The 19,698-nt window shown below is 41.6% G+C and overlaps 1 protein-coding gene across 1 annotated transcript; it reads right to left on the bottom strand.

The window, feature by feature from the left end:
* Positions 1 to 499: 499 nt before the first annotated feature.
* Znf449 (zinc finger protein 449) lies at positions 500 to 16,024 on the bottom strand. The gene is made up of 5 exons (XM_051179670.1): positions 15,816 to 16,024; positions 14,154 to 14,599; positions 12,191 to 12,395; positions 1,847 to 1,960; positions 500 to 1,679 (listed from the first exon to the last, which is right to left on the bottom strand). Exons 2-5 carry the CDS (start codon positions 14,505 to 14,507, stop codon positions 796 to 798), a joined length of 1,557 nt encoding a protein of 518 aa, XP_051035627.1. The 5' UTR covers positions 14,508 to 14,599; positions 15,816 to 16,024; the 3' UTR covers positions 500 to 795.
* Positions 16,025 to 19,698: the final 3,674 nt, after the last annotated feature.

Here is a 19,698-nt window from a genome sequence, read left to right as displayed (position 1 = left end):
AATGGATACAATTTCAAAAGCACTGAAATAAACATGAGAGAGTACCAAAACAGAATGAAAATCCACGGATACTTGTTCTTCAGTCCATCTAAATAAAGATAGATTCTACTTGTACAACTTCAACTGCAAGTAATTTCTGCTAGACCTAGCAAACAGTTACAAGCCTAGTACACCACTTTAATCACCATCACCACAGATGGCCAACTAAGCAGAGCAGGGAATGCCACAAAGTCCAAACTTAAAATCACATTTCTAAGCACAAAACTGTAAATGGAAACAAGTCTGTTCCTTAGGCCAATAACACCCTCTTCCTTCTAATCCTCCTGAAACATTTTGTATTGTTTGACAAAATTTGCTGCCTCATTTCATGCCACACGAGGTATGACTATCTAAATGGCTGCTTTCAAAAGGTTGTCTTTAAAAATTATACAGGAGAACAAGTGTGGTAGTGCTAGAGCAGACGCTATTATTCATCCATTGTATTGGTCCTACCTATAAACAACTGCCACCATTTATATGCTTTGTGCCTATATTTATCAGACGGTTGCCTTGGAACCAAATATTTCCATTGCAATTAAACAACAGAAAAAGACAGAGTGTATTAAATTCAGAAAAAAAAAAAAAACTGTAAGACTAGATACACACTCTTGAATTCCTATACCTTGAAAGATTTTTTTTTTAATAGCACCCCTCAAAGCTGTACTTTGCTCTAAGTTCAGAACAAAGGTTTCTAAGATCAACAGCTACTGCAGGTCCAATGTGAACTATCATAGGACCTGCTTCCCTTGACAGTTCTTAAAGAAGTCCTCTAAAGTGTGTGACCTGATGCATGATCAGGCCTGCTCGCTGCCTGAAGCTTTTAGAACAATGACTACACTTGTATGGCTTTTCCCCTGTGTGGATTCTTAAATGAATTACAAGGCTTGGTCTCTGTCTAAAGCTTTTCCCACAATAACTGCATTTAAAAGGTCTCTCCTCTGTGTGTGTTCTCTGGTGCAAAGTAAGTGCTGTCAGGCGACTAAAACTTTTCCCACAATTATGACATCTATGAGGTTTTTCACCTGTATGAGTTTTCAGATGTCTTTTGAGACTTGATCCATGACAAAAGCTCTTTCCGCACTCCAGACATTTATATGTTTCTTCTTCAGAGTGGGTTCTCTGGTGCCCAATAAGGTGTGAGCGCCGAGTGAATCGCTTTTTACATACAGTACATTCATAGGGTCTCTCTCCTGTGTGAAGTCGTTGATGTCTATAAAGGTCAGAGCTCCGCAGGAACCGTTTTCCACACTCAGGGCATTTGTGAGGTTCCTCTCCTGAATGAATTCTCTGGTGCCCGGTAAGCTGTGACTTCCGAGCGAAACATTTTCCACACTGAGGACATCGATGAGGTTTCTCTCCAGGACTCTTTTTCTTTGGAGGCTTCGGGTTGAGAGGTTCTTCCAAGTTGGAGCTTTCAGGTGTTTCACCTAGAGTGGAGTTCTGAGGCTCTACAAGTTTTGTTAAATCTGTCTGTAAATCCTCTGGGGGTGGCTCCCATTGATTTTCTAATTGCACATAGTCTTTCTGCAGAATAGGACCATGAAGAGCATTCCCTTCTAAAGTTACAACAAATGGGTACATATTTTCCAGTTTCTTCTGTTTTGAAGACTCTTCTTCATTTTTTACTCCCATCTCAAAGCCTGAGGAGAAATAGAAACTGAAGATTGCATTGTGTTGGGAAAAAGGAAAAAGTGGAGGAAAGTAAATGGTGAATGTGGGAATGTCTAGACACACTTCCATGCTCATTGCCCTCATGACTGCTGATTCGTCCCCTTCATCCTGAGACAATAAAGAAACCATTACTTACCAATCTTGGAATCAAGCAACTGCTTCATTTCTTTGGGATCCTCTAACTCTTTTACCCATGGCTCTTCTCTATGATCCAATGGGAAGTTCATGTCAAGCTTTGGTAACTGATAACCTGGTCATAGAAGCAAAAAGGGACAAACATGACAATGTGGTTCATCAAAGGTGTTTCTAGAATATAGACAGATGGCATGGATACACAGGCTTCTTAATCCCCATTTCCTCCACAATTACTGTTCCTTCATCTGGGACTTTTCAAAGAACAAAACAACAATTGAGAAGGCCATCCTTTCGTGCTTCCAGGAGAATGAATTGTGTGCTAAAAGCAATGTAGTAGTTATGTACTGATTTTGATAACTCATTTATTTTTGCTAGAGATAAAATAGGGAAAAAATCTTTATAAAATGTTGGTATAGTAAAAACTTGGAATTACTGCTATTGAGTGCTTACAAAAAGTAGTCTAAACATACATGTCAAAGAGGAGTGCTGTAAAAGAAGAGGGGAATAAAGTACATGTCAGAGGACAGTGGTATAAACATTCGTGCCAAGAAGAGTGGTATAAATATATGTGGCAAAGAAGAGCAGTGTAAATATAGGTGCTAGCAAATAGCTTACTGGAATAAACTCACTTAACACCTTCATAGAAACATTTCCATTTTATTGAACTTAATTGGCAGCAGCAAAACGTAGTTTATATATGTCAACAGACTCAGTAGCTTTTTTTGTTTTTTTTATAAAACAGTATTGAACTTGGCAAGGAAACCCAGCAATGCCATCTATGATACCATCATAGGATCCGGGCAGTGTTGGTGCACTTTAATCCCAACACTTGGGAGGCAGAGGCAGGCGGATCTCTGCCAGCCTGGTCTATAAGAGCGAGTTCCAAGATATCTAGAGCTACACAGAGAAGCCCTTTCTCAAAATAAATAAATAAATAAATAAATAAATAAATAGAATACTAGGAATAGGGGCTGGAGAAATGGCTTAAGCAGCAGTTCCATGCACTTAATATCAAGAAGCATACAGCTGCTTGTAACTCCAGGTCAGGGGCACCTGATAACTTTTTGTGGCCTCTGCAAGCACTGTATTCATGTCTACCAATGCACACATAATTTTTAAAAAAATATTTTAAGTACCTAGGAATAAACCAAACCAAGAATGTAAAATTCCTCTATAATGAAAAGTACAAACCATGTACAAAAGAAATTGAGGAATATGCTAGAAGACTGAGCAATTTCCATGTTCATAAATTAGCAGAATTAAAATTGGAAAAATGGTACTATTACCCAAAGTGGTCGCTGGTTAAATGTAATCTTCAAAATTCAAATTATGTTCTTGACAGAACTACAAATCAACCCTAAAGTTTCATATACAAGCACAAAAGATAAAAATAGTGAAAGCAATCCTGAGTAAAAAGAATGTTGGAGGTATCATAATACCTGACTTCAAATTATACTACAGAATCACAGAAACAAAGTGGCCAAAACTATAACTTGGAGGAAAAAAAAAATCATCTCTTCAATAAATGATACCTGGAAGACAGAATATCCACATGCAAATGCTACTTTTTTGGTTTTGTTTTGTTTTTCAAGACAGGGTTTCTCTATGTAACAGGACTAGCTGTCCTATAATTTGCTTTGGAGATGAAGCTGACCTCAAACTCAGAGAGTTCCACCTGCCTCTGCCTTCTGAGTGCTGAGATTAAAAGCCTGTGCCACCATCACCCAGTTTTCACATGTAAATGATTAAGACTTTATCCCTACCCACCTCTCATGCTACTGAAAATTAATTTTAGTGGACTAAAGAAGTCAGGCAGTGGTGTCACATTCATTTAATCCCAGTGTTCCAGGACAGCCATGGGTACACAAAGAAACCCTGTCTTGAACGAAAGAGACAGAGAGAGAGAGAGAGAGAGAGAGAGAGAGAGAGAGAGAGAGAGAGGATCAAAGACTTTATGTTAGATCTGATACATTTAAACTACTAGAAGGAAACATGGTAAGTATGCCCTGATATATGGATATCAGTAAAACCTTTCTGAACATAATGCCAATATCTTGGAAAATAATACTAATAATTGGCCAGTGGGATCCTATTAAGGAAAAAAATCTTAACAAATAGTATTGGAAACAATTAACAGAATAATGAAGTAGCTTAAAGAATTTGTAAAAATAAAGCTTTGCATTAATGTGAGGGGGTTACTATACAGTTTATATATAAAGAACCAAAAAAACGGGTGGGGGAAGGAAAGAAACAGTAAAGAATAAATGATCAGTAATAAGCAATCAGTAAATGGACAGGTGAACTGAAGAGATAGTTTTAAAAGTATGCAGTAAAAATGACCAACCAGGTGTGGTGGATCATGACTGTAATTGCAGCACCTGGGAGTCTGAGGCAGGAAGACTGCCATTTGTTAGAAGCTATGTAGTGAGTCACAGGTCACCCTGAGCTACATTGCACGTTGAAGTATGTGTCTAATTTTCTATTCACATGGACATCTTATACTGTTAAGGAAATGGCATTTTAAATGATATACTGTAATAACTGTAACTCGAATGTGTAGCTGTTGTGCAGCACTTTCCTCTAAAATTGAATACTCCATCCTTCAGAGAAGCCTTTAAGACAGAAGGTAAACAACTCAAAGTAGCTCCAGGAAGTCACTGAAACTGACCAGATTCACTCTGCCCCTTCTATCCCGGAGTAACCCGGAATAAACAAGCCAAGCTATAAAGAAGATTTTCAGATAAAACAAGCCACAAAGACCCTGAGAGCAAACCTGTTGCTGGAGTTTCTTTCTTTTCCTGCCATATCCCACTGTCCTTTGGCCCCAAACAAGTACACAAGATGCTATATTAATTATAAAACTGTTGGCCAATGGCTAGGGTTCCTTATTGGCTACCTTGATCTTAATTATTAACCCATAACTAATAATCTATGTATTTCTACATGGCCTTATTTTACTAGAGAACATGTTGAGTGTACTATTCCCCTCCCCCCCATGTTCCCATGGTGTCTCTTTTCGCACCTTTCCCAGAATTCTCCTTGTCTCCTAATCCCACCTATCTTTATGCCTCTATTGACCAAAGAGTATTTTATTCATCAACCAGTAAGAGAAACATATATACAGAAGGACTTCCCCCATGGCAGACCAGCTGCCTGGAAGAAGCAGAACTGTCTGAGGCACCTGGAAAGGACACTCTCCTGCAGGCAGTGCACTGTGCTCTAGATTTCCAGCTGTGTGAGCTGTCACGTGGGGTGGACTTTGCTGATGCAGCTGTCTTTCAGTCATTTCTGATTCTCTAAGTCACCCCTCATCCATATTCCTGTAACTAACCTCCATAATAGTCAGTGGATAAATGCAAGGGCAGTGAGAGGGATGGAGGCAGAGACAGAGGGAGAGAGAGGGGGAGACAGGGAGAAACAGGGAGAGACAGAGACAGAGGGAGAGGGAGGGAGGGAGGGAGGAAAAGGGGGAGGCAGAGTGAGAGACCGAGGGAGGGAGAGAGGAGAAAGAGGGAGAGGGGAAAAGGGAGAGAGAGTGAGGGAAATGGAGGGAGAGAAGGGAAGGGGGAGAGGGAGGGGCAGAGAAACACAGAGAGGAGGAGAGGGAGTGAAGGAAAGAGAGGACACAGGATGGAGGAAGAGAGGGAGGGAGGGAAAGAGAGGAAAAATAGGGGGGAGAGAAAGAGAAACAGGGAGAATCACACAAAGAGAATGTGTATGTGTGTAAGCTTGGAAATCAGAAGAGTGATCCACCAATTATAAGTGAACTCCTATTTAGGCAGATATTAAATCTTATTAAATTAAAGTTAATAGAGGGGCTACTATAAGGGCTCAGAAGGTAAAGGCCCCTGCTGGCAAGCTAGATTACCTAAATTCAATTATTGGGATACATGTCCAGGAATTTTTTACATAGACATATAAATAAATGAATGTGATAAAAGTTTTAAAGTTAGTAGCAAGCAAATTTACCAAGACATTAAACCTCAAATTAGTTAGAGATTTAATTATACCAATTCAGTTTGAGATGAAACTCTTTGAGTTCTCATTAGAAGCAAGGGAGGCTAAGATACAGTGGGATGATACAGTCAAAATGCTTTAGAAAAATGAAAACTGTTAAGTAAGAATCCTACATTCAGGCTGGAGAGATGGCTCAGAGGTTAAAAACATTTATTGCTCTTCCAGAGGACCCAGGTTCAATTCCCAGCACCTATATGGCAGCTCACAACTGTCTGTAACCCTAGTTCCAGGGGATTCCTGACACCCTCACACAGACAGACATGTAGACAAATCATCAATACACACAGAGCATAAATAAATAAACCAAACATCATTGATAGCCAACTTGCCTGAAAACAGTTATATAATGTTAAAAATAGTAAGGATAGACCCTTGGTCTGAAAGTGAGAGACTCTGAGATTGTAACTTGAAACCACATGAAAAAATAGTATAAATGAAAGTAGCATATAATTAGAAAAGGCGTTATAAATCAAGGGTCTACACCTTTTGTCACAAAACATTTAAGTTAGCAAATTCTGTGCCTGCAGAAAGGTAATATATTTGTTAATAACAGCTTATATGAGGCAAGTGAGAGAAAAATCTGTACACAGTTAAGGAATGACTAGTTGCCTATTCATATCCATTCATAAATGATAAATAATGTTTAAAAAAGCTGTAATATATTTCTCTTCCTTTCCCCCTTTTGTTTCTTTTAAAATCCTTAAAACTATGTATAGTAATAATTACAGCAATGAACTGTGAGGCTTACACCAGGTTTGCTATAATATCACAATGCAGAAGCAATGAATACAGACCTGCCAGGTGGTGGCATACAACTTTAATCCCAGCACTCAGTAGGCAGAGGCAGCTGGATCTCTCTGAGTTCAATGGCAACCTGATCTACACAGCAAGTTCCAGGACAGGTTCCATAGCTACTGACAACAACAACAACAAGAAAAGAAAAGGAATATAGACATATAAGGGATTAATATTTCTGTATTTTAATGACATTGCTAATACAACACTGAACTGATGATTAAGTTAAAGCATAAAAGGTGAACTGTAATCACCCAGTTAAGAATTAAATTTACAAACAGTGAAAGTTCATAAAGCACTTAACACAAAAGAAAGCAGCAAGAGAGGGGTAACAAAAGATTCATGACACATGAGACTAAGTAAATGGCTTATATAATTTTAACTATGTACTAATCAGACTAAAAATATGAGTGGACTAAATAAGTCAATAGGAAGGCAAAGTTAAGATTGCAGTTTTGCATTCCTATTTGTTTGGTTTCTTTTTTTGTTTTTTGTTTTTGTTTTTTAAGACAGGATATCACTATGTAGCCCTGGCTGACCTCTTAGAATTCACTCTGTAGACCAGGCTGGCCTTTAAGTCAGAGATCTGCCTGCCTCTGCCTCCATGATGGAAAAGGGAATATTCTATTAGACAACTCAGAATAAAACCAAAAAGTTACTATTTATAAGGTGAGTAAAAGAACAATTCATTAATAAGATATTTCCAAAAATACTGCTACCTAGATTTAAAAAAACTTGAAATAGGAATAGAAAGATTATCTCCTCAACTTGATATATGCTATCTATGAGAGACCCACAGCTATTAATCAAAGTAATGATGAAAGAACAAATACAAATGTCCCGAGACCTGGAGCAAGACAAGGATGTCCTTTTTCTACTTCTGTTTAATAATGTTCTAAAGGAAAACTACACAACAAAAAGATATAACACTATTACATTTCATAGGTGGCATCATTTTATATAATACATACATATATATATATATATATATATATATATATATGGAACACTACAGAATAATAAGCAAAGTAAGTATGTTTGTAGGTTATATGATCAATACACAAAAATCAACAGTTATTCTCTATACTTTCAAAGGATAAGCCAAAATGCACTGAATAAGATAGTTCCATTCATGATAACATTAATAAGACTAAAATAATTTAAGAACAAATTTAATAATTGGTATAAAATGTATACTTTGAAAAGTAAAAAATACTGTTGGAAACACCTGAGAAAGTCCAAGTAAATAGAACTGGTGTCAGGTTCAGGTATTACAAAATGTAATACCATTAATATAGCAGTACTTTCCTACCTAACTTCAGACTTAACACAACCCCTAATAGTGAGCCAACTGACTCTACAATGTAGTAAAACCAACAACAATCAATACCATGTGAATGTAGTCCTTTCTTGAGAGTAGATGTCCAACAAAATAATCTTTGGACTTTTGGTCATAAGAACTTTAAATGCTAAGTGGACAGGGTTTTTTACTTTTAGGCTTATCATGACATCACATGGTGACATTTGGATAACTACACACAAGGCTTCCCACCCTCACATATTATTAAGTCATTGTTGAAAATGAATCCAATTTTTAAATGTAAGAAAGAATGGCTAAATGGTTGTTTTAAAATAAGCCCCCATCCCTACCCCAAATAACTTGACAGACTTTGATGATCCCCCATGGAAGGCCTCACTCTCCCGGGGAGTGGATGGGGGATGGGATGGGGTTGGTTGGGGGGCATGGGAGGAAGAAGGAACTGGGATTGATATGTAAAATAAGAAAAAATATTAAATAATAAAAAATCAGCTCCCAAGAGTTATTTTACAGTCTTCCCTTCATCAAGTGACATTTCCTTTTCCCCCTTAGTATGGGTTAGATCTGTGACTTTGCTCTAATGAGGATATTGCAGAAGTGATGGTGTGTGACTGGGTTACCAACAACATTGTGGCTTTCTTTTCGATCATCGGCTATGAGAGAAGCCTGCTGCCTGTCCTGAGGACATGCATATGGAGAAGTCCTCTTAGCTAGGAATTGAGTGTTCTGCTAGCTTGCAGAGACCGAGCCAGGAACATTATAAACCTCCTGGAAATTCCTGGCTCATAGAAATTGTATTTTTTGAAAGCACCCCCTCTTTTCATTTTCTCCTTTAAGCTGCTAACCCTCAGAGCTCATTTATAAATGTAGAATATGGTGCAAAAGAAATAACACATTGGTATGTGATATAAAGAATTAAAAAGCGGAGGTAAACAAATAGGTACTTCAATAATGTCCTCATACTATGTTCAGTGAATCATTCTACTAAGCCTCACTTAGCAGACTTCATGTCACAAAGGCTCTCTGTGTCATTCCTATAGCTGGGCATTAGATATTGCTTATATCAACATTTAATGTAACAGGAAATTCTGAAGAAATTGAAGTGACAATAACCTCAGCTAGTGAGACAGCTTATCAGGTTTGCCCTGAAGTATGAAGATCTAAGTTTGACACTAGGAGCTCACATGGTAGGAGAAAATTGACTCCTGCAATTTTTCTTCTGACATTCACACACGCACAGACATGAACACATGCACACACAAAAAGTAATAAATAGAAACTGATTTTTTAAAAAAGCCCTTCTTAGGCTAGAGAGAAAGCTCAGTGGTGAACAGCGTGCACAGTTCTTCCAAAGGTTCTGGGTTTCTTTCACAGCACTCACATCACATGTTCACAACCATCTGTGACTTCAGCTGTGGGGAAACCAATACCCTCCTCTGGCTCCCATGGGAACCTGTGCTCACATGCACATATCCACACACAGACAAACACATGTACATCTATCTTTTTTTCTTTTTAAAGTAAGCTGGGCGGTGGTTGTGCACATCTTTAATCCCAGCATTCAGGAGGCAAGGCAGGGGGATCTGTGTGAGTTCAAGGATAGCCTGGTGTACAAAGCGAGTTCCAGGACAGCCAGGGCTACACAGAAAAACCCTGTCTCAAAAAACCAAAAAATAAATAAACTTCTGATGCTTTCCAGATGACATGAATTTACATTTTCCTTGAAAATTTCATCTGTCAAATCCTTCATTGCACCAGAGGGGTGTGTTCTTTGACATCTTTCATGTACTCAAAGTGAAATCTCATTCACTGAATCAAAAAATCCAAAGTTTAGGCAATTGAGGCACTAATATGGAGCCCACATTTTCAAAGTTATAGTTTGTATAATACAATTTAAGCTCTCAAGTGTAGTGTCTGAGTACAGATGGTCTACAGTATCCTAAACTTCTAGGATGTCAGGAATAAAGTTAAGTGGGGGAACTATTTTTTGCATACTTAGTTTATTTGTATGTGTGTACACCCGAGTGTATGAATGTGTGTTGTGTGTGCAGGAAGTTCTGCATGCCAGAAGAGGGTGCTGCACTACATGGAACTAGAGTTATACACAGTTGTGAACCACTATGTGGGTGCTGGGAATCAAACCTGGTTTTTTGCAAGAGCAGTAAGCTCTTAAGCACTCAGCCATCTCTCAGTCCCAAATGGGGTGACTTTTTGTTTTTTGGTTTTGTTTTTGAGACAGGGTTTCTCTGTGTATCTCTGGTTGTCTTAGAACTCAGTCTGTAGACCAGGCTGGCCTGAAACTCACAGAGATCCACCTGTGTCTGCCTCCTGAGTGCTGGGATTAAAGGTGTGTGTCACTACTACATGGCTACATTTATACTTCTTAACAAAATATGAAATGAAGGCACTATAAAGACTAGAATATAAATGACAATATTATATAGTACTGTTACAACCAATATGTATAACTATGGACTTTCGGATTTTTTTTTTCATTTTACCATCATTTAAAAATATTCTGGCCTGGTGTGCTCATACCTTAAGCTTACCTTGCTCTAGGAAAGCCAGTCTTCCTGTAAGTTCTCGATGGCAGTGACTGATACTGCCATCTACCCAGGTCACCAGCCAGAGACCTAGGCAGCATCCTTCACCTTTCTTGTTTATTACTCAATAACTAGTCAGTCAACCACAAGTTCTAGGTTTCAAATATGCTAATTATTTTGGAATTGCCATTTCCTCTCTATGGTCACCATCTTGGCTCATCTGCTCCTGTCGGCCCCTCACAGTGCAAATGCAGGAGTTCCTTCTGTCCCTAGAGTTTCTGTACATGGTGCTCCATCTGCTTAAGATTTCCCTCCCCTCTTCATTTGCATTGCTTGTTCAGCCAGCCCATTCTGGTCTCTTTCCACAGGTATTCCCCCTAATCCCCTCCTCCTGGAGTCACTCCTCTTAGCTTATGGTAAGGTGACTCTCGTATGTGCTTTATTATCATCCTATATCCTCTAGGATTACTTCCATATCATATCTGGAATGCATCAACTGCCCCCAAACTTTGAGCTCCAGGATGGCTAAGGCTGTGTTTCTGCTTTGTGTTGCAACAAATCCCCAGTATCTGGCTTGCCTTTTCACAAGTGCTCCTAATGCTGGCTGAATTCATATGAAATTGTAAAAAGGAATTCTAGGCCTTAAAGGGTTGTACTAGCTATTTATGCATCAGGCACTTCTATTTTGTAATTTGGGTTGTTCTCACCAATTTACATTTTGTTGTTTTCTTTTTGTTGTCTCAGTATTATACAGTTTACTAAATGTCAACATGTCCCAGATGTACCCATAGGAGTAAGGGTTCCAGCCACACTTGAGCCAAATACTTTACGGGAGGGAAGAAATGGTGTGAAAGAAATCCAAAGGCAGGGGAAACACAAGAGCACACAAGCTACATGGCCCAACTGCTTTTCTCCACCGCACCTAGCTCCTTCTACAACTCACCCTGTTATGCCAGAACCAGTGGGTTTCAAACACTGAGTGTATAACACTTCTGTGGCATAACCTGATGCAAGAGGCCTCCTCACCACATTCTAAAAATACTATTCTAGTTTTCGATTTTATGAAATTGATATATATATATTTTGGTTTTCTGAGAGAGGATTTCTCTGTGTATACTCCTGGCTGTCCTGGAACTTGCTCCGAACTTGAATTCAGAGATCCACCTGCCTCTGCCTCCCGAGTGCTGGGAAGAAAGATGGGTGCCACCACAACTTGGTGAAACTGACATTTTTCACCTGCTATAGGTGACTAAACCCCTTTTAAGGATCTGAACAGAGTACATTACAAAGTACTCTACTCGAATAGGGCTTTCCATTCCATAAAAGCAACTGGCCCTTTGGCTCTCACATCAAAGGCTCAAAATCTGGTGTACAGCTGTGTTTTCACCAGAGGATCTGAACAACCTCAAGAGGGTTTCCCAGATAACATTCTTGGTGGAAAGGCCCTTGGGCAAGACCATCACTACAACCAGCTCCCAAGGACATTCTATCCAATATACATCACTCCCTGTTGTTCCTAGAAAGATTTTCTCCTCCTGTTCTCAGCCCTCCACTTCTTTATGTCAGTGGTTCAGGGCTACTGGGGGCTTAGCATCTCTAACTCAAACAGAAACCTCTAAGGTCTTTACCTCACAAACAGTAACTCAGAACTAAAGGAAAACCCTTGCCTTACCAGGGTCGAGAAAGGACTGGCATTCACCATCAGCACTGTAGTTCAGATCCTGTGGTCCTGCTTGTGAAATCCAGGCTTCCGGCACTGGGGGCTCCTGGACAGGTTCCATTACTTGGAGCTCAGGTGCCTCCAGGTGCAAGTTGGGTGGCATGGGTACTGTTCCAACTGGTGCCAGTTCTTCCAAGAGCATGTCATCCATGTCAATCTGAGAGAGAGGCCAAAAACATCACTCCAAAGTCTAGACTCCACTGGAAATAAAGCAACTTTACCACTATCTAAGTCAGCCATTGCTCACCAACAGTACCATGAACCACACACATAGCTTTAAAGTCTCCAGGGATTCCAGGAGGCAATGCATTAAAAAAAAAAAAACAAAAACAAAAACAAAAAGACAGTCAACCAAACAAACAAAAATAGGTGAGTTGACTGTACCAGCATGTACTTATTACAACATGTACAAACTATCAGTAACCCAACACAAATAATTACTATTGAGTTATTCCACCTGCTCCTTCCTTCATACAAAGTCTGTGGGGAGTGTGCATTTCACACAGCTGCTCCAGCTGCACTGTAAATGCATTTAAGTGATCAAGTGCCAGGAGTGCCTTATAACTACAGAAATGTGGAGGGGATGCCCAGACCTCCCAAAGACAAAAGTCTTCTCTTTTTACCCAAACCTGGAAGCTATGGAAAGTAAGGAAAACTACTCCCCCCATGCTACCCTAGGGATACAGGGACCCTGGTGACTTCCTATGCAAGCTAATATTTGTGGTGAAGCCAAGTGATCTAGTACCCCTGTCTGAGCCACAGAGATTGCGAATGTCAGACGCTCTTGCTATTTCCTTCTGGGAAGTGTGCCCTATGTTCAGTCTGCCCTGTGCTCACCTATGCCTTCCCTGAACAGAAGCTTTAAGAGGGGGTTCTGAACAGAAGGCAAATGCAGGCAGGTGGTGCTAATAGAATTTAATGGGCCAGAGATGGGCACATCCATTACAATGCAGAGCTCTTCCTACACTCTCCAAACATGGGAAAATTAAAATGCATGTGCCACACTATAGATACAGCATTCCTTCTTCAAACCTTCACATAGATGAAAAGAACCTAGCAAGAACCACATCCTGCTGATCAGGTAGAAACCAAGTAACTTTTGCATATTATTTTTAGCACTTTTGCACAAACCAGAGAAAACCACAGAATTTATTTCCCTTTACCAAGAACATTTTTGGCCACTTTGTAAAATCACATCACTAGGGACAACACTGCTCATAGCACTGGAACCTTGGTCAGAATTCCTGGCTGTCTCACCACAGTAATTGAAAGCAGAGGAGCTGGCATGTGACCATTTCATGATGTCTTCCCATGCAGTGAAGAACACTTACACTGTCGAAATGTGTATTAGTTTACACTAAGCTATGCTGCCTTCCTCTGCATTCTCTCTAGACTACTTGACTCAATGTCAGCCAGATCATTCTGGAAAGAAACAGATAGTAAATAGTTTAGAATGTGTGGGTCACATTTACCCTACCCTCTCTGTTTTGAAAAGAAATTCATTAACAAAGTAAAAACCACTAAAAAATCAAAAAAAATTAAAAAATGAAAAAAAATAACACTAGAAATGTAGAGGTCACAATCAATCATACCATGGCAGGATCTGGCTAGCAAGCCATAGAGTCAAGTACTGATAACTGTAATTGATGTTTCTAGATAAGCTATGCAGCCTGGAAATTTCCTTTAATAATAGCAAATGGGGGCATTCTCACATGTGTACCCTAGAGAGGGCATGGGGTCAGGAACAGTGAAGAACCTCAGACCCATATGCTGATTCTAGGAGAAGACACCATTGGAAAAGCCTCTGGAATAGTCTTGAGACTGTGGAATCAGAGTCAAAATGATGGATACAGACCCAACATCCTGGGTACCTCTTTTGTTCCCCTAAGAACAGAGACTCCATGTTTTTTCTCACCTGTGGTTCTGGTATCTCAAGCTCTCTCTGTAAGTCTTCAATGAGTGACACAACTCTTTCTCTATTGTCTGGGCACTGTTCCCTCACCCAGGTCTCTATTTCTGTGGGCAGAATAGTTAGGAATTGCTCTAGCACAAGCAGTTCCAGGATTTGTTCCTTAGAACGCATCTTTGGCTTCAGCCACTGACAGCAAAGCTCCCAGAGTTTGTTGAATGCTTCATGAGGCCCAGCAGCTTCTGTGTACTGGAACTGCCTGAACCGTTGTCGGAAGACTTCACAGTCAGTGTCATACTCTTGCAGCACAGAGCCCTGATTCAAGGAGGCCTGGATTGCACAACCCAGGGCCACAGCCATCACCTCTTCTAGAATTTTACAGTTAATCTGGGGTCTATGTCTCAGATTCCAGGTATTTCCTCTCTGTAATAATCTGAGGGAGCCACCTACAGCTGAAGACAGGAAAACACGAAAAGGAGAAAAAGCAATGGTTACAAGATGGCATACTCACCGTCTTTAACTTACTTAGCTTTGCAATCTGTGAGGTCACAGGGTTGGTCATATACATGCTTACACAGGGCTCAGGGTCTGCACAAGCAGATATACTATGGATCTCCACCCTGCCTCCCCTCCCCGCTCTGCTTTTGCTGAGGCGGTTTCAAGTATATGCCTTCTTTAAGATTTCTCTAGAGATTCAAGGAAAAAAAATAGTCCTGATTCTCTTCCAATTCAGGCAACTGAACCAAAACTTACTGCATATCACCCGTTACTGTGACCGTAACCTGAACATCTGTGCCAAGATTTAGACATAATTTACTGTGTAATCCTCACACCCAAATGCCCCTGTCTGCAATATGCACACAGTGATAGCATCAACTTCATAAAAATATCCTTCGAGGACCAAATGGCCCAGAAAGTGAATAGCAGCGTGCCTGGCACAATGTAAGGACTCAAGGGAAGTTTATTGCTGGTCAAGACTCCTTCCTAGGAAGCTTCTAGTTTCCTGAGCCCAGGCATGTAACCGTTGCTGGAGGACATCCAAGGATCTGCAGTCTTTTGGCTGTGGACCCACTAGTTAATCTTCTCCAGCCTCACAGCTGGCTAGCTTTCCCCTAGCTGACCCAAAACCTTCCACCACGTCTACCAGGGAAGTGACCCTCTAGGTTTCCTGTCCTGGGCCCTACCTAGTAAAAACTTCAATAAGGAACCGTTTTTTTTTTTTTTTTTTTCTTTCTTTCTTTCTTTCTCAAACCTCCCCTCAGTGAATCCACCCTCACAGGGCCTACCCATAAAGCAATGTAAGAAAAGAGGGCACTGGGGGGAAACGGCAGGCGTGACATGTCCCTGAAAAGCATAAAAGCTGGTTTAAAATCCGATGCCAATGTTAGGGACGTGTTTCCCCAAAGCTCCTGGATGACGATGTCCGACCACCCAGATGGGCACTCCCAGTCCCGGAGGACTCCCAGCAAGGCCTGGCCGGGTCGCAGGGAGCGGCGGCGGGGTCCCTGAACGAATAGGGGCCCGCCGCTCCTCGTTGCTCCTGGGGTCTGGCGCCCAGGGCACATACGAAATTTGCCAGTTTGCGTGGCCCCAGCCTGCGAAAGGAGCCCCGTTACCCGCGCCCGCGCCCCAGGGACAGCCACGCCCTCTGGCCGCTCCGGGACTCACCGCCTCTGCGCCCACGGCTCTCCCAAGCTCACCGGCAACTGCTCAGGGCGCAAGCGCCGATCCGCTTTGAGTACTACATCTCCCGGCAGGCTCCGCGCAGCCCGCTCTTATAGCCCACAAGGATGCTGACGTGGGAATGGCTGGGATTCTCCCAGTCTTCCACCTAGCTTCAAGCTGCTTTGGAAGAGCTCCTATTTCCGGTCTTAAAGCTTCTTTTTCCTAGGGGAGTGGGTGGGACGAGGCCCGAGTCCTGAGTCAAGTAAGGACTTCTTCCCAACAGCTTTAGAGTAATGGGCGCAAGTGGAGAAACAACTTTGTTTAAAACAGCCTTGCCCTGCTCAGTGATTTTTCTGGCCTCAAAGGGGAGGTTCTTGGGAAAGCATTTTTAAAATTCAAACCTCTGGGCCCCACCCCACACCCTGATGCCCTGGAGAGGGAAAGGCCTTGGAGCTTAGAGGTTCGCATTTTAATAAGTTTTCTGGCATGCTGATTTTGAAGTATCTTGTCTGTGTATCACAGTTGCCTTGAGTATGCTTCTTAGTTTTTTTTCTATTGAAGACTTTGAGCTTCCATCTAGTGAAATCCTCCTATTCCTCCCCACCTTCATTGTCCACCAGTGGTCTCTGGAGTTTTAGGATTAGCCCACTGGCACTACTTCAAGTCTTCCAATTGGTCCCCCGCTGTTCCCGCCCCTGGAAGCAAAATTCCCCTTCTCAGGATTGGCTGAGTTGTGGTGAGACAGTCCAGTGGCCACTAGATACAACGGTGCTAACTGGAAAACCGTACTCTTATTGGGGCCAAGCTGGGGCTATTTGTCTGTGGCTGCCAGAGTTTTAGTGCTAGGACTTCTTTTCTTCCTGAGAATCTGTGGGCCCTAGATAGTGAGGAAAAAGCATCCTGTTCTTCTGCCTCCTAGAGGATCTGTTGGGAAGCAAGGCAGACATGGGAGGGGTGAGTGGGCTTGTTGATAGGCACTCAAGACAGTTGTTTTCATCAGCTGAGGGCTGGAGCCCCTGACTCCAGGTCCTGAGAAGCCACTGTTACTCTCTTGAAAACACGAGTAGCTGCTCTCGACCAAAGTGGTTTGGGAGCCTGATGATTTTCTTTTGGTCTGAACGCCAAATGGAAAGGGTGATCACAAACCTGCATATGCTTTTGTGAATTCTGTTCCCAAGAAACTTTATTTTATTTTTTTCCGAAAAACCCTTGGGCATTACCTGAAGCACTGTCATGGGTGAATTCACCCTAAGACGTGCATCAAGGAGTAGGGTTTAGGGATGCTGATAGCAGAGCAGTTAGTTCTTGACCGTCCTGTTCTAGGAAATCCACACCTGAGTTCAGGTGCTTGCTGCACTCAAAGAGCTGTGAAAAAAGCTACAACTGTTTTGGTTGTTGTTTGGTTGTTTTTTGTTTGTTTGTTTGTTTTCTTTGTGTGTGTGTGTGTGTGTGTGTGTGTGATTTGTTTAGAGAGCACTTGGAAGGCTTGGAGAACACGTTAAAAGGGGAGATTTCTTAGCTTTGGAGTTGGCCCAAGGTCTGAGACAGTTCTGTTTGTTGTCTAAGTTCTGTTCTGTTTTGTTTGTTTGTTTTATTTTTTGTTTGTTTTGTGAATTTGTGCTGGGAATAAAACCTAAGAACTCATGCTCTCTAGGTAAGCATTCTACCACTGAGCTACATTTCCAGCCTTTTCCTTTTTTTTTTTTTTTTAAATTATTCTTTGGAAATTTGATGACTTTATGCACTGCATTTGTATATTACCCACCTACCTTTTGTTTTTTTTTAAACATAATTCTTTATTGATTCTTTGGAAATTTCACATCATGCACCCCAATTCCATTCACCTCCCAGTCCCTCCATGCCTGCTCCCACCCCTGCAGTATGTACCCCAAAATTAATTAAAAAACAAAACAACAAAAAACCCATGTCACCCCTCCATCTTTCCAAGACCTCTTCTTTCATCCTAGTAGCATTAGGGGCTGTAGTGTATCCTCATGCAGTATACCCCTTTTGTCTAGCCAGCCCCATAGACAAAATGTTCATTGCAATGAGTCATTGGTCTGGTTCAAGGCCTCTAGTTTCTAGTAAACCATCATCACTGGGCCCTCATAGAAATTTCTCTCAGATATCCTGTTGTCCCAAGTCATGGAGAACATTTGATTATCATTCCACAGGACCAGTCCCTTCCCACACTCCAGCAGGTCATGGATGGGGCAGCTGTTAGGGTGGGCCAGCACAAGACCAGGATGTGGATCTGGCTGGTAGCTGAGCTGGTCAGTCTGGGCTATTGGGCTCACCCCTCAGATGAGGGTCAGAGCCAGCTATCCTAGGCCCATGCCACGTGGCCACCTCTCCCACACCTGTGGGGTAGATGTAATAGTTTAGCAGCAGAAGGCAACTTTGGCAGGTTGGTGCCAAGGGGCACCAGAAAGTCACACCGTGTATCAGAGCTCACCATGGGAGGTTTATTTCGGGGAGTTGCAAAGCTGATCTCTGACTGACAGTAGAAGGGTAGAGAGAGGGGCTAGAAGGGCTGGCCTTTTATAAGGGGATATAGCACGCTAACATAGGGAGAGTGCTCTACTTATTGACTGTACTACCTATAGTGTCACATCTTGGCTGTTGCTGCTGTGTCCTGCTAAGTCCCTAAGAGCAGGCCAGTGTGGATACCTGGATGCTACGCCTGGCAGTAGTGGTGCAAGCCTTTAATCCCAGCACTCAGGAGGCAGGTGGATCACTATGAGTTTGAGGCCAGCCTGGTCTACACAGCGAGTTCCAGGACAGGCTCCAAAGCTACAGAGAAACCCTGCCTCGAACAAAACAAAAAAACCTGAATGCTAACATTCTTCGCTTTTGTTTCTTATAAAAGGGTGAGGAAGGAAATAGGAAGGAGTAGCTGGTGATGTGTTAATGGGGCATGGGCTGCCTTATTCTCTAGAGTAGGGACATTGGCATCTTTGGGAGACCTGAGAAAGCTAGGATGCTGGCCAAGTCCTGGAATAGCTGGCTGCTTCACTGATCTTCAGGTTTTGTGGGATCATGTGGCACCAGGAAAGTTCAGGTCTAGTTGAAGCAATCTTTGAGGTTGGACCCCTTGGGGCTAGACACTTTGAAACTGACCTGGATGTAGACTTTCAGCAGACCTGGCAGGATGCTGGCAAAGCAGAAGATAAAGGGGAATTTTTTCCTTAGATCCTGGTAATTAAGGGAGAGGAATCCCAAGACCAGGGGAAGGTGGGTGAGAGTCCACACTTAGGCACCGGCAGTAGGTTAGGAAACTTTGGCTGTTGATTGACAGTACTTATCTGGAGTGCAGCTGACAGAGCATCTGACCTGTCTGAAGGGGATCAAAGTCGACTCCTAGGAGCTCACAAACAGTTTTAGACACATTAGCGTTCCCACTGTTTGTAATCTGTACTGAGAGCCACATTGTATGAAAGGCAGTAGACTCATGCCTTTGAATCATAGGGGACCCAAAAATGATTCTTGTTGAAAATATTAGCACTCTTTCCTCTATCCAGAAAGTTGGATGTATATATGTTAGATAGATGTTTTTAGCACAGTGAGAAGCACTTTTAAATCCATACTTAAGAAACAACCAATGGGAATTTAAAATCCTGGGCTTGTGCCTATGATAATAGTAGTGGTTCTCTGCCAGAGCTAGATTGAGAGCTTATCAGAATTCCATTGATTAATGTTAACACTATGAAATTTTGGAGTCTTCATATACCAGTAACATAGGGAGAGAAAGAAACCTGAAACATCTCATTCTCTTACATACCTCAAATAATTTTCTACTTATCGCCATATATTTTCATCCTCAGATCTTTGTAACTTGCATTTACACATTTTAAAACACCTTCTAAGACCCTAAAATGTTAGATCC

The sequence above is a fragment of the Phodopus roborovskii genome, unplaced genomic scaffold (assembly GCF_943737965.1).
Source record: "Phodopus roborovskii unplaced genomic scaffold, PHOROB, whole genome shotgun sequence".
NCBI classification, from domain to species: domain Eukaryota; kingdom Metazoa; phylum Chordata; class Mammalia; order Rodentia; family Cricetidae; genus Phodopus; species Phodopus roborovskii.
Note: the sequence above shows the minus strand (reverse complement) of the source record. Positions and strands in the feature narration are given on the sequence as shown.